Below are 13,970 nucleotides of genomic sequence, written 5' to 3'. Positions count from 1 at the left end.
TAGCTCTGTAATCTGTGTGAATTGGCTTCTCCATTATTTGAACCTGAGAGAAGCTACAATGCCTATTCAATAAAATTAACTTATTTCTAAAGTACCTGTTTGCTTGAATTCTTGTTTGTGCTTTCTGAGTGCTCTGGGTGATGTTGGACAGACCCCGAAGCCCAGGGGAGAAGCAGGGATAGGGAAAAGGGGCTGCTGCAAACCTGGGGGGGGCAGTTGGCTCAGCACAACCTTGTGTGCTGCTGCCATGAAGTGAATTTAAATAATAAATTAAGTCTCTTCCCCAAAACTCCACCCTTGCTGAAATCAAGCTGTTAATACTGTTGCCTCCGAAGAAACAAAATTAAAGTAGCTCAAGCAGCCTAACATTGCTATAAACCTCAGATTGAGAGCAAGTACAAGTCCTGTGGGAAAGATTTCATTTCTCTTGCCTGTTGTAGGGGCTGATTTTATCTAATTTCAGCGTACATCAGACCTGGTGACAATGGAATTGCACCACTGAAAAGCATCTATGTCACAGTTACCCAGGTCAGGGACACTGGAAATGGAGAGGACATTGCAGAGGCTGCCCCTTGAGGGCAATAATTGAAGGAAAAAGAAAAAGGCCAAGAGTAGCTTTAGTGAAGAACTTAAAGCAGCAAAAGGATCCTGAAGTGGAAGTAGAAGCTGTGGCTGACATGCCAGCCATGTGCCTCCTAGGAGTGATGACGAAGGCCTCTTCAAGGAGGACTTAAAGGGCTACACTGGCACCTGATAATAATGAGTTACAGGACTGCTAAACAGCTAATCAAAACTCACAAAGTGCTATGAACCTAACACACAAAAAAATTAAAAAGTAAATTATTATTCCTGTAACCATAGTGTTTGCCCAAATGTTTAGCTATTTGCAGCATAAGAGAAATCTGTTTGATGAAGCAAAGGCCAAGGCAGTTACCTGAGCTCTCTGAGCTGGAGAAATTCCTAAAGGATTCCTGCCCTCCCTCTGCTGTGCCCCATTTAATGCTTGCAAAACACTGTCTTTCTGCACAGGAAAATGTTAACTCACTGTGTTCACTGAAGAAGGGTGGTGGCATGGAAGCATCCAGATCTTTTCTGTGGAGCAGAATGTACCTATGGAGAAAAACACCCATGACATGTTCATGTCAGCTCTGTCAGTGTCCCTGCGTGGTACCCACAGATGTGGATGGCAGTGGCTGCTGTTCGGTCATTGTCACCAAGAGCTCATTTCCTACGTTGGTAATTCAGTCTGCTGCTCTCTGATGGCCTGTGAGGTGTTTGGAGTGCCTCTGTCTTAGATCTGCACAGTCATAACGGGCTGTGTATCTTCATAGCTGGTAGAACCTGTACTGCAGCCAGTCTGCCTTGCCTTTGGCTCCTGTTCTTCACACAGTGGCTCTTGTTTTTTGAGGGAATTATCAGAAAAGCCAGGAGCTCATTAGCTATAGCATAAACACCTCACAAACCTGGGCTTCTAAGGTTAGTGGATAATACTGCTGTCATATTTTATTATCAAAAATAATTGAAAGCAAATACAAAATATAAACACAGCAGCATCACATTTTCTCTATAGTGCCTCTTATTAAGATGTGGTAGCACCAAGTAGCTGAAATGCTCGTTACCCTGTCACATGTGCAAACCTTTTTAAAATTAGAAATATTGTTCATTAGAAAAGATACTCTGTAGTATGTCCTTATTCTTTCAATTATTCTATCTATTCATGGGAGATGACATTTACCTCCCTGAACTCAAAAATAAACAGATCCTTATCTAGCATGTTTGCAGAGGTTTTGTGTAACTGGAGACATGAGGGCAAGTGTTTATCAGGCAGGAAAGGTACGATTAGGAATAGTATAGAATAATTCCCAGGGATTTTTCCTAGCAACAGCCCATCCTCGATAACAGTCATGCTTACAGGAAATGGCAGTTCTACGTTAAAAAGATAATTTTTGCCTGATACTCCCCAAAGCAAATCTTTTTAGAGGCTCCTCAAAGGAAGGTACAGCTTTAGGTCCTGACTACTGCCCTTTGACATGTTCCATTTGTGTCAGGCATCTCACACAAATGTTCCCTGTCCTGTCAGGAATTCACAAGCTGGACTCAGACTGAGGAGATTAATGTATGTAACAGTGCACATAGATTGCAATTGGATAGTAGAGAAGATAGATCTTTCCCTTGGAGAAGGGCAAGGATGCCATCCCTGTGTGTGCTCGTTGCAAGGTGCTGTGCAGAAGAGGCTGAGCAGACAAGCAGGGAGGCCCTGTTCTGAAGCAGCTGATGTTTGGAGTGCAGTGGGATGTGAGCACACAAACAGAAAATGGCCCAGGAAAAGTTTATTTCTTCTATGGTAACACGAACTCTTGGTAGAAGCCTATGTTGGCTGAGGGATGTGAACATAAAAACCATTGACATCAGTAACAATTTTGAATTTTGAAAACATTGCCCACATTGTCCATCATATTTCAGCTCCTGTAACCAATAGGGTTTTTTCCCCAAGGATCTCCTATCTCAGTTCATAAAGCCACTTTCTAGCCTTACAGTCACACAGTACTTCAGGCAGATTACTTGAAGGACCTGATGAGGGTGCTGCATAGCTTGGCTGTAATTTTTCTTTCACTGTGTAACTTCATGCACAGGCCTGGGCATGTTCTCAGGTCCCAGTGGCCCTCCCAAAGTCAGATCACAACACCCAGAGAAGAGGGAGCCAAAGCACAGCACAGACCTAGCCAAAAACGCAGCCACAGCACAGCTGCGATTTAAAGCTGGCCGTTCAGCTGTGCCTTTACTCCTATTTAATAGCAGTTAAGTGGTAAAGTGCTGTCTCCTTGAAAAGCTTCCCCTCTTAGCAAACATCACATAACATGCAATTTTTACAGTGACTTGTAGCATATTTTTACTCCTGAAATACAGTCCTTCCTTTTAGATCTCCTTAATCATAGTGATTTTGTGGAGAATAACAAATTTTCCATTCCTGAACTTAAAACTTTTTTCCTTATTTCCTTCAGCATTAATTATCCCTCCTAAAAATAGACAGGTGGGGTCCAAAAATATCCAGTGGAGCCTCAATGAAAGGTTTCTTGCAGGGAAGCCAAGTGCCAGCCCTGATTTATTCACCCAGTCTTGTTTGTGCAGACCCACCCTGCACCAGGTTCCTGTTTCCAGGCTTGCCTCTTACTTGCTCACCCAGTTAATGAGTACAGCTGCCTGCGAGGGCAGGTTAAGGGGAAGCCATCCCCTACCCAGTCCTCTGGGGAGGCTGCAAAAGCCGGGGAGTGTGTGGCTGCCTTCGAACCCTCTGCCCCTGAGAGCAACTCCTCTCGTGCAGGGAGGAGGGTGCATGTGGGTCACTTCTCCTGAGGGATGTGCCAAGCTGTCGGGTGTCTCTCTTGGCTGGCCCTGCGAGCTGGCAGCAGAGGAGGGACGGCATTCCTGAGCAAAACTTTCTTCTTCCTGTCAAGTCATCCTGTTCCTCTCAGCAGGCTGTAAACGCAGTTTGTACAGCAAGCCCAGAGAGGGAAATCTTGGGATTTGTTTTACGACTTCCAAAGTCAACAAAAACACTTGGAAGTTAAACAGAGCGTGCAAGGCCTTGCAACTTCATGGATAATTTCAAAGGGTTTGAGCTGGTTCTCAAACTCGGCTCCGAGGAGTGGTGATTCTGTGTTTGGTGTAGGAAGTCTTGATACGGGCTGGGTTTGGGGCCAGCCACTTGTGGGTGTGCCCATCTCATCCCTCCCCTCGGGGCAGATGGTAGATGTGATGTTGATTCTGAGATGCATGTGAGCTTCCAAGTGTGCCATTTTGAGAGTCCCAAACTGACATATTTTTTTGAAAAGGGTGGGGCATGAGGCTTGAGAAAAAAAATAAAAAAATGCAGGGTCTTTGAAGTGCAAGGCTTTGAAGTTTAAAAAAAGCTAGCAAATTCCTGTTGCAGTTCACTGTCTGTGGAAAATCTGGAAGCTAAGACTTTTGACCAAAGAGGCTGGATAACATTTAAAAGTAACAAACTGGGGAAGTGTGGCTTTCATGTTTTGAAGTGGTGGTGGAGAAGGTGAGCTTGATTCAAAGAGTGTGTATCAAAAAACAGTCAGTCTCCACCTTTCTTCTCTTCCACTCTGAGGCTTTGAGTGCATTCAGATCATTGACATACAATGTGTGTGTGGTTGCAGGGGGAGGGAGGAATTTCTCTCTTCCCGTTGCCATTGTGTTCTGTTATGTTTTGTGTCTGTTCAGTTTGTCTCCAGGATCAGAGAAGTGACTCAGAAAGTTAATTCCACAATAGGAGAGCATGGGAAAACACAAACATTAGTCTCTTAAAGACACACAGCCCTGTTTATCACACACTGACAATGCCTCACCTTCTGTCTGCTGGAATTGCTACCACATGAGCCACCTCACTTCTTTCTTTAGGACCCTCTTAAGATTTTGCACCTTAGGCCTTTCCTTTAGTCTGTAGAAAATTACATCAAACTTCCCTACCCTTTACTCCATCCTTATTTTTCTGTACTTCCCCTTCTTTAACTTACCCTCCCCATTTATTGCACCTCTCCTCTGTTCCTCACATTGGCTCATCTCATCCCTCTTTCCGTGCTGCCACATGAAAGTCTCTGACCAGCACCATCTCTCATATCCTTCAGCTGGGCCTTTTTTCTCAGTGGTTTCCTCATAGCCACCAGTCTGGCAATACCACACTTTCCCTCTGGGAGATGTCCCAGTCCCAGCTGCTATCTGGCATTGGGGAGAACACTCTGGCTAGCTCTGAACAAGCCAGCCTGGGCTCTGTGCACCTTTGGGACCCTTTGGACTATTCCCTGTAGGTCCTAGGGCTGCAGGCCCAGACCTGCTGTGCTGTGCTCAGCCAGGCACGATCATCCAGTGATGCAGAGAAGAAACATCAGCTCAGCAGAAACCTGGCAGCAACAGCATCCTGGAGCCTCCCTTAGTCCAGCCCCTGGTGCCAACCCCTCCTTTTTGATTGAATATTTGTTTCAGCCAGTGGGAGCCAAAGATTAAATCTAATTGCTGCCAGTGCCAACCAGGTGGGACAGGTTGATCCTTTATCTACAATTACGATGAGGTAGCAATTACACTCGGGCTGTTTTCTCTTGGTGAGGTAGAGCTATTATTACTAAGCTCAGTGGTTTGGTTTTGTTAGCAGATTTTTGGGGCCTGCTCTTGCTTATAACACCCCTCAGGTTTGCTTGTGTCTCTCTTCTTCTCTTGTTTTTTTCTGACAACTTGTTTAACATAATCTTGTTCTCTGAATTGCTCAAAGCACAAATCTGCCCCAAAGTCACGCTTCTGTTCAGTCATGCTTCTCTCTTCCCCCGCTTTGCTGCTCATGTATCTGGGCATCCAGACTCCATCCTTTTTCTTCTGCATGCATTGAGAAATCTATTCAGATAATTCCTCCCTTTCTCTTTATTCTCTTAGCTGTGCCAGCAATGCAGTGTAGCTGGCTAAACACACGTACTTGCCTGCTTCAACTATTGCTTGACTTAGCTCTCTCCTCTCTGCTGCTCTTGGAAAACGTGCTGCAGTTTCTGCTCATCTCCAGAGGTGCTGCCTTGCTTGCTTGCTCTGGAATTCTGTAGGAAGCCCCATGTGTATTCCAGTGCTGTACAAGCCTTTCTAGTCAGCTGCTACAAACACTTGTCTCATTGTCCTCACCTCATTTTTATTTCAGTCTTCATATTCTCTCACTTACCTCTTTCTATTGACTGCATATTTATATTTATGTCACTTTAATCTCTTGCAGTCCACTAGCGAAGCACACCATGAGTGTGGTACCTTGAAAAGTCAGCACAATGAATCTTAAGGTGAATTGCTTTGAAGCCAGAAATTATACACAGGTAAATAGAAATAAAAAAATAAGAAATCCCACCCTAATTCTAGCATTATTCTTGCTTCAATTCTGAAATGCTGGACTACTGCCAAGTCTATGAACATTTCATGGCAAATGCTGAGTCACAGGCACAGAGACTGTCACGAGACAGAAACCCTTGCAAGACAGAAAAAAGAGGCAGGAGAGATGCACCCTCCTTGCATTTAGGAACTGGAGAGGAGAGGAGGACAGAATGAGTTAACATACACATTTCAGAGTGTGGGTGCCTGGGTGGGGAGGCACATTACATGGATACATTCCAGTATCAAGGCAGCAACTCCAGACTTCAGCTGGAAAGGCACAGTCCTTTGTGGGAAATTGTTTCCCTTTTCACCCTTCTAGCAAGCCTAGGAAACAATCTCTGACTTCTGTTACCAAACATGAGGTGAATCTTTCAGGGTAGGAAGACTTTGGGAATGTTACTGCTTAGGGCCTATTGTAACAAACAGTGCCTAGAAGTGTTGTGTAACCTGTATTCCCAAGAAACTTCACATTCATTCCTTCACATCTGCCAATGCCTTATGTTTTTAGAAAGTGGCTCAAATTTGTGTTTCAATTTTCTCATCTTTAAAATTAGGAAAGAACATTTCAGGATACGGTGAGATTACATTGCTACTGTTTTGACATGGTATTGCCACTTGTAGAGATGATATCAGACATTTGCAAAGAACTGGGCTTTGAAAGAAAGGGTAGACGGTGGCTGACTCTCTGAACTTTAGGGCACACATATTAATCCCTTAACCATCTTGTAAAAAGAAATGCAATAAATACCACCTTTGAGAAAGGAATTTCACTATGCAAGTACAAAATACCAGTTAAAGCACAGAATAGAAAACAAACCACAAAAACTTTCTCTCAAACTTTAAAAGAAATCTGATTTTAAACAATACCACTGGGTGAAATTTAAATAAAGACACTAAATGAGATATCAAGTCTCAAATGAACAGCAGAAATATTAACAGTTGATGCTTTTCAGGTGACAAATAGAGAAGGAAATTAAGAGAAAGCCAGCATTTCATAGTTGTAAGTTTTATTTTGGAAAATGTAAACCTCACTAACCATGCATACAAGTTAAGACAATATTTTACAGCTCTTAATTTTCTTCCTTTTTTCATTTTTTCCTTTTATAGTTGCATAGGACATTATCACAATATATAATCTATGCAATACAAAATACATAAAAAGTTACAGCAGAGCAAGAATAGATGAACATATAACTGTACAACTGTAATACTTCAATGTAGTGATTTAAAGAGTTGAAAAGTGAGCCATGGAAGCTTTCATGTGCTGCTGATAAACCTGTACAAGTGAGGATGACACTGACAGCTTTACAGCTCACTGCAGCTGGAAGTTTAGCTGTGAACATGTGCACAGTCCCCGGCACACGCGTCCCCTGTCCCTTACTCAGGCATGTGCTGCTGGAAAAGCACATGTGCACACACACATATGTCCCCCAAATGTACAATACACAAATAAATGCACCTGTAACCAGAGATGAAACTCAACAACAAATCTCCAACAGGTTAAAAATCCCAAATGCAATGGCATTTGGATCTAAGAATTTGGTTCAGGCCCATCACTTATATAATGAAATGGATACCTATTTTTGCTCTGTAGACATCCCTTCATTGGTCAGTGTGTAGTATAGACACACTGCTGTGTATTTATGTATACACACATACACTATACAATATACACATATATCTATTTATATATATATGTGCATATGCTTATATAAATCCATATATATAAATATATATATTTATAAAAACCTATACCAGTGGATGGGCTTTTGCATTCTATATTCTGTCTTACGGGATAGACAAGTATCATTTGGATATTTTCTTCTGCCTAAGGCTATAGCTCTTATCCCCGAGAGTTACAAATACAGATGTTCATCATACCATTCACTGACATAGACTAGATGTTAGCACCCAGTGCACAAACACATGGTGTGATGGAGTAAAAGAGCACCTGAAAGTTAGTTTGTAGGCATGACCTGATGAAATTAGTAAATCTAATAGCAATGAAAAGGCAAAAACAACACAGCACTTGACAAAGTACAAATTCTGTAAGTCACGACGAAGCACTGGAGACGAGCGGTTGTGAAACAAGTACGCTCCTCACACAGCCTGTACTGCCTGGCTGCATGAGACAAGGAGAGTGCTGAACATCTGGGTGGAGGATAATGAGGTGTAAAGGTGAACAGAGGCTCTCATAGCTACAACTTTTTGTAAGGGTTAACACAGTTAAGAGGGTGGGATACAGACAGGAATTAGGCATTACCATCAAACAGAGGCTTCTGATGACTTGTCATAAATAACTTTGCAGTTATGTAAACAGATACTAGGCATGTATTATAAATGCAAGGAACAATTAATTTGCAGATACCAAAAACTCTCACAAAATCTAGCTGCCGGGAATTTACCAGGACTGCTTTCTAAGAAGCAGGATGAAAACTGAATTCATGTTGCCATTAGGCCTTGGCACAGGGAGAGGTTAATGAAAGGGGTGAATGAGTTTCTAAGAGCATCTTTAGTTTTACCTTGTAGAGAGGTGATGATTTCCACTTGCACCTATTTCCTATAGCAAGGTGGCTCAGCTCAACACTTAGAGAAGTTAGAATCACGGCTGCAGAAAAACAAACTTTCAGGGCTTTCTTAATAATAATAAAGCTTTTGCTATTGTCTGAAATAGGAAAAAAAAAAAAAAAAAATCATGGCAATGTTGTATTTTGTGAGAACACCTCAACAGATTGCATGGGGAAAGGAGGAGGCAGGAGATGCACACTCCTCCAGATGGAGAAACCTGCACCTTGCCAGAGCAGCATTTCCTGAGTGTGACATGTCTGTTGCTGTGCCAGGAAACCATTTTAGATTATACTGCTGAGTGAAACAACAGAAGGGTAAAAATCTGAGGTTAGTTTAGATAAGCACACAGATTTCAAAACATAATTTGAGCTCTTCTGACTTCTCATATCTGCAAAACTCAGGAGGAACCATCATGAGAATGGAGTCTAATGACCTTGCTGATCATCAGATATTTCTAGCAGATGCTAGAAAACCCCAAATGCTCTTTTTTAATATGAAAATATTACGAAAAGTTTTTGTTCACATTCAACTTTGGAAAATACTAGTGGTTTGGAATTTATCATTTTACCTTAAAATTATAATGTATTAAACTTCTAATGGTGATGTTTGAAACTATCTGGAATTTTAAAACACAGTAACTTGTCTGTCAGCCTAATACATACTGAGGTATTTACAGCTAAGATGTAAAAACAAAAAAGTTTTAATGACCAATTTCAGAGTATTTCCTGAAAGTCTTGTTATGTTTGCTATATACAGTCCCATGGTGTTCTCATTAAACAAACTGACTGAACTGGAAAATTGACTCTGAACCAATTTATTTTTTCCTGCTTAAACTTGAAGAATTATTAGCAATATCTATGAAGAATACGAGTAAAATGTTAGTTAACTGTTTGAGTTAAAGATTACATAGTTCTGTGTCCCTCAGAATAGGTTGTCCCATAATAGGTTGTCCCTATAGTCTCAGTACTAATAAAACCTGGTGCAAATACTCCTTCTCCAGGCTACTAAAACAACTTGTTTGTAATGAATAAACTGATTCATGCTGAATTATTAAGTCCTAAATGAATGAACAGGAGTGGTTCCTCCTTTCCAGAAGATTAAATAATATTCTTGTTGGAAAAGGTGATTTTAAAACAAAATTAATTTGGAACATGAAGCCTATAAAGTTTGACAATACTGAGTGCTCCTTTTGCTTTTGGTTGTTCCCCCCCTCCTCCATATACCTCTCTTAAGCTATAATGATAATGAGAAGTGTATTTGACTTGTTTAGAAGTATGTGCACAAGACACAGAGGACATGTAGAATTCCTTGAGCTAGATATCTGAAATGCCTCTCTACTAACTACAGCACAAGAGCACTTAGAGGAGACACAGAAATGACTGGAATGTGAATTCCTGTTACCTGAATTCTATCAAGTTGTTAAAATTGTGCATTTCAGTACATGAGATTAAAAAAAAATAAGAAAAGGGGAAATCTGTTGAGGCCAGCAGATCTGGTTTTCCCCTAACTCCAGAAGTTGGGCAACTCATCACATTAACTCTATTTGTCATCTTGCAAAAAATCCTTACTATGTCCTTTCATTTTCTGTGGAATGAAATGGTAGAATTATACCTCTCACAACTTCCAATTCAAAGGGGGAATTAACAGAGGTGAAAACTGAAGCAAATGAACATGAAAAAATACTGAAACATCTGCACTTGTTTAGACTTATGGTTGTATAGATAAATAGAGTATTTATCTATACAACTAATAGAACATGTAGTATTAGGAATGAATAATGTATATTATGGAAGTACCTATGAAACTATTTGTAAATCTATATTAGCTTCTCACAGTTAACATACAGTACAATAAAACCTTGCAAAACTGGATCACTGCAAAGCAGCAAGTAAGATACAGGTTCAGTGGGAATCTGGAGGCATTCACTTAATATCAAATGACAGGTTTGGTGTAGAGAGTTTCTTTCCACCATGCTACACTTAACTGCATTTATAGCCTACAGTAAAAACAGAAAACATGCCAAAATTCCAGAATCAAAAGGACCTGAACTGATAAGATGCACCATCAGAGCCAGACAAACCAAGAAAAGTGTATTTGCTGCCAGTGAGGTTTTCAGTACATCAGTATGCTCCTGGTCTTTTCCTATATTTTCTACCAGATAAAATATAAAAATCTAGCTCCTTGTGCTCTATCTAGTGTTAAATATTTGAAAGTTATTGAAATCTAGCCAATATTCCCTTTCTTATTAAGCAGTTATTCAGAAATAAGAGCACCTTGCTTTATGCTGGTATGTGTATGTTTGAGAAACTTGAAGTAGTGCTGACCTATAATGTAATTTTATTTTAAACTTAAAAATGCATATTTTATTATTCCAGTCAGAAGATACCTTATGATTTTCACTTCCTTTTATCAACAACCACAATTTTGATGCAATGGAAAACGGAAACTATGTCTTTGCCAATTTTTTCTTTCTAAGATACAGCTGTACAGTAAGTACCTTGATAACAGTTTTGGTGGGCATTGGTTCAGTAATGCTATTTCCGTAGTTCATTAAAAAAACAAACAAAATGAAAAACCAACAAAAAAACAAACCAACCAAACAAACAAACAAAAAAACAACAAAGGAAAAAGAAATAAAGGAAATTGTTCAAGTCAGTGCGGTTCAATTTGCATATTCTATTGGTCCCATACTGAACAGGCAGTGCAGACAGCTTAACAACTTGGAGAGAGTGACAAGAGAATGCCTCCGAGATTCCAGGCCACCTTGCCATAAAATGTTACCCAGTGTAAATTTGTTTCTTGGTGATTTAGGTTACTCATTTAAGGCATCCTGTTGAAAAATTTTTCTCAGAATTTTATCTAGCATGAAGCAAACCAACAAACAAGTTTATCAACCTCCCAGAGATTTTTGCAATTGGAAGTTGGTTTTGGAGCATCTTCAGCAAGAAGTGAGAAGACAGCTTGCTACCATAAGCAGAGGGGAGCTCGAAGAAAGACAAGACTCTTGTTTGGACACTCCCCAACATGGGCGTATAATCAGGAAAATGAACAACAGAAGAGTCCGGTACTACATTCCAGTATTGGGTTGGTTTCTGTATTGTTTGCTTGTTTTTTATTTTTTCCCCAGTGTGTGAAAGAACCTAACAAAAAGCTTCTGAGTGCAATTATATTTACAGAGTAAGGCCGTGGTTAGGGTGTGTCTTCATTGTAATTATTGTGTAACATAAATATCCATCCCTGAGAAAGGAGAAGGGGGACACAAATCCAACACAGTTGTTTTTTAGGTGTATGTATGCTTATATTGTGCAATCCGGTTTTACAAACTACTTTGACACCTGAGGTGAATTAAGCGGATTTTTTTCCCTTTTTTTTTTTTAGATTTTTTTTCATTTTCTTATAAAGAATAATGAAGAGGATCCATAAATGGTTGCAAAATATTTGAAATATTGAGACAGCAGGAGTCACTAAGTGTAACATGTAAGTTTGTCTGTCCATGAGGTTAGAATAGCCACTTGTGTGGTTGGGTAAAGAAAATATGACTAAAAATTGCAGTGGGAGGCAGCTATTTACTGATTTTTAAAAAAGAGAGGGTGGGAACTGAAGGAGGGGAAGCAACAGAGTTTTTTAAATGTGTGCAACACAAACAAAACTCCACGTTAGGCATTAGAGGCAAAGTGCTGACATCCAGTGCAGGTAGTCTATGGGGAGCTGGCGGGGCTGATGGTAGGGCTGGAGGCGTCGGAGCGGCTGTAGTCACTGACCGAGCCTGTCCTGGAGCCGCTGCCGCTCCTCCTCTTCAGCATGCTGGGGTGGAAGTTGGCGTGGCGCCGGGCGTGTTTGGTCAGGTGGTCGCTGCGCATGAAGCGTTTGTCACAAAGCGGGCAGCTGAACTTCTTCTCCCCGGTGTGAGTGCGGTAGTGCCGGGCCAGCTCGTCCGAGCGAGCAAATTTCTTGTTACAGCCCTGCCAGTTGCATTCGAAAGGCCGCTCACCTGCGGGGAGCAAACACGGCACGGTTAGAAGGGAGAGCAGTGTTTTGCATTTTTCTGTATGCAGAATATAGAATAAAGAGGTTGGAAGCAGGGTGGATGCCACTTGGCACTAAATGGATGGGGGTGTTACCCTCTGCCAGAGGAGGCTGCTGTGGTATTCCAACCCATTAATTAAACTAAGTAATTAAAAAATGCTGTTAGTCAGACTAGTAATATACCTTATTTGATATTTGGGTCTTCAGGGATGCTGGACTCCTGATCCTTTAACAGGTATCTCATATCTCTTGCGGTCTGTTGAACTTTATGACTTAATAAATATCTCTACTGAGCTCTGTCATATATTCACTTATTCCTCTAAGCTGTCCCTGTGTGTCTGAGTGCTGAAGTTCAGAAGGTACAATGAGGTCTTCTTCTTCAACTATTTAAAAAACCATGGTAAAAATGCAAAATGGCAATTTTGATGCACTGGATGTGAGGCTCTCACCTTGTATTCTCCAAGCCATGACTGTGTTTTCTCCACTTGCTACAAAGCACTAAAGCTTCCCTTGCTCACTGACTTGGGTCTCGCTCAGAAGTGAGGCAAGGAGGACTGTATTCCAGTGGGGGACAGGTGTCACCTTGAAGGTACCAGCCTTTTTTTGAACAGTTAACATAAACCCCATGAGCTGTGGCAATTAAGCCTGAAGCAATGGCCAGTGAGCTGACAGAAAGAGCAATCTGGTGACCTGGTGCAGTTCTGAACAGACCTCAGACATGGCACAGATGCCTGGTGCTGTTTTAGAGCTGTGCATTGTGGTAGATGCTAGGAAGCTCTGCACAGGCTGCACACAGAAGTAGCGTTGTTGTTGGGTAGATGGGTATCTGGAATCTCTTCCCAGCTTCATCACCGATGTGCTGCATAGCTTGGGCACCTCATATTATCTGCTTCCATCCTTAGTTTCCCAATTTCATAAAAATGAAAACATGAAATTTGCTGTCTACTACTTCTGCTTACTGGTTTGATTCTTACTGTCACTGAGTCTGAATGTCACACAATCTTTAATTGTTATTAATTGAGAACATCTTATTCTTTTGTGACTACATAAATACATAGACTTAGCATTTTTTGTAGCTGTAATTTTAATAACTTCCTACTTGCACCAATCCTAATGTTTCTAATTCTGAATAGCCTGTTCAAGAGGCCCAGAGAGCTATATAAATTCTGGGCCAAAATGAGAAATAAAAGTTGCCTTCACAATACACTAAATAGGAAATCAAGAAAGACATTAGCCTCCTGGAGAAATTTGATACACCTTAATTAAAACTGTCTGAGATTAAAATTGATCCCAGAAAATCTTCAATCTAAGTAGCCAATAATCTGCTTTAAATTCACAGATTTGACAATAATATTTATCTCCAGAATCTGCTTAGGATGCTCCTGCTCAGAAAATAGTTTTATAGGTTCCTTTTCTCTCTGTTTATGAGGCCTTCAAGATACTTCAGCCAAATCTCAGTGTCTCAAGGAACA

At 40.9% G+C, this 13,970-nt stretch overlaps 1 protein-coding gene across 1 annotated transcript in view; it reads right to left on the bottom strand.

The window, feature by feature from the left end:
* Positions 1–6,894: 6,894 nt before the first annotated feature.
* KLF13 (KLF transcription factor 13) overlaps positions 6,895–13,970 on the bottom strand; it is a 33,535-nt gene continuing 26,459 nt past the window's right edge. The window contains exon 2 of the mRNA XM_005521446.3: positions 6,895–12,463. Coding sequence (XP_005521503.1) covers positions 12,171–12,463 — 293 coding nt within the window. The 3' untranslated portion in view covers positions 6,895–12,170. The remainder of the gene's footprint in view (positions 12,464–13,970) is intronic.

Source organism: Pseudopodoces humilis, chromosome 16 (genome assembly GCF_049639895.1).
Source record: "Pseudopodoces humilis isolate 2021_Gansu_Grassland_sample_001 chromosome 16, ASM4963989v1, whole genome shotgun sequence".
Taxonomy (NCBI): domain Eukaryota; kingdom Metazoa; phylum Chordata; class Aves; order Passeriformes; family Paridae; genus Pseudopodoces; species Pseudopodoces humilis.
Note: the sequence above shows the minus strand (reverse complement) of the source record. Positions and strands in the feature narration are given on the sequence as shown.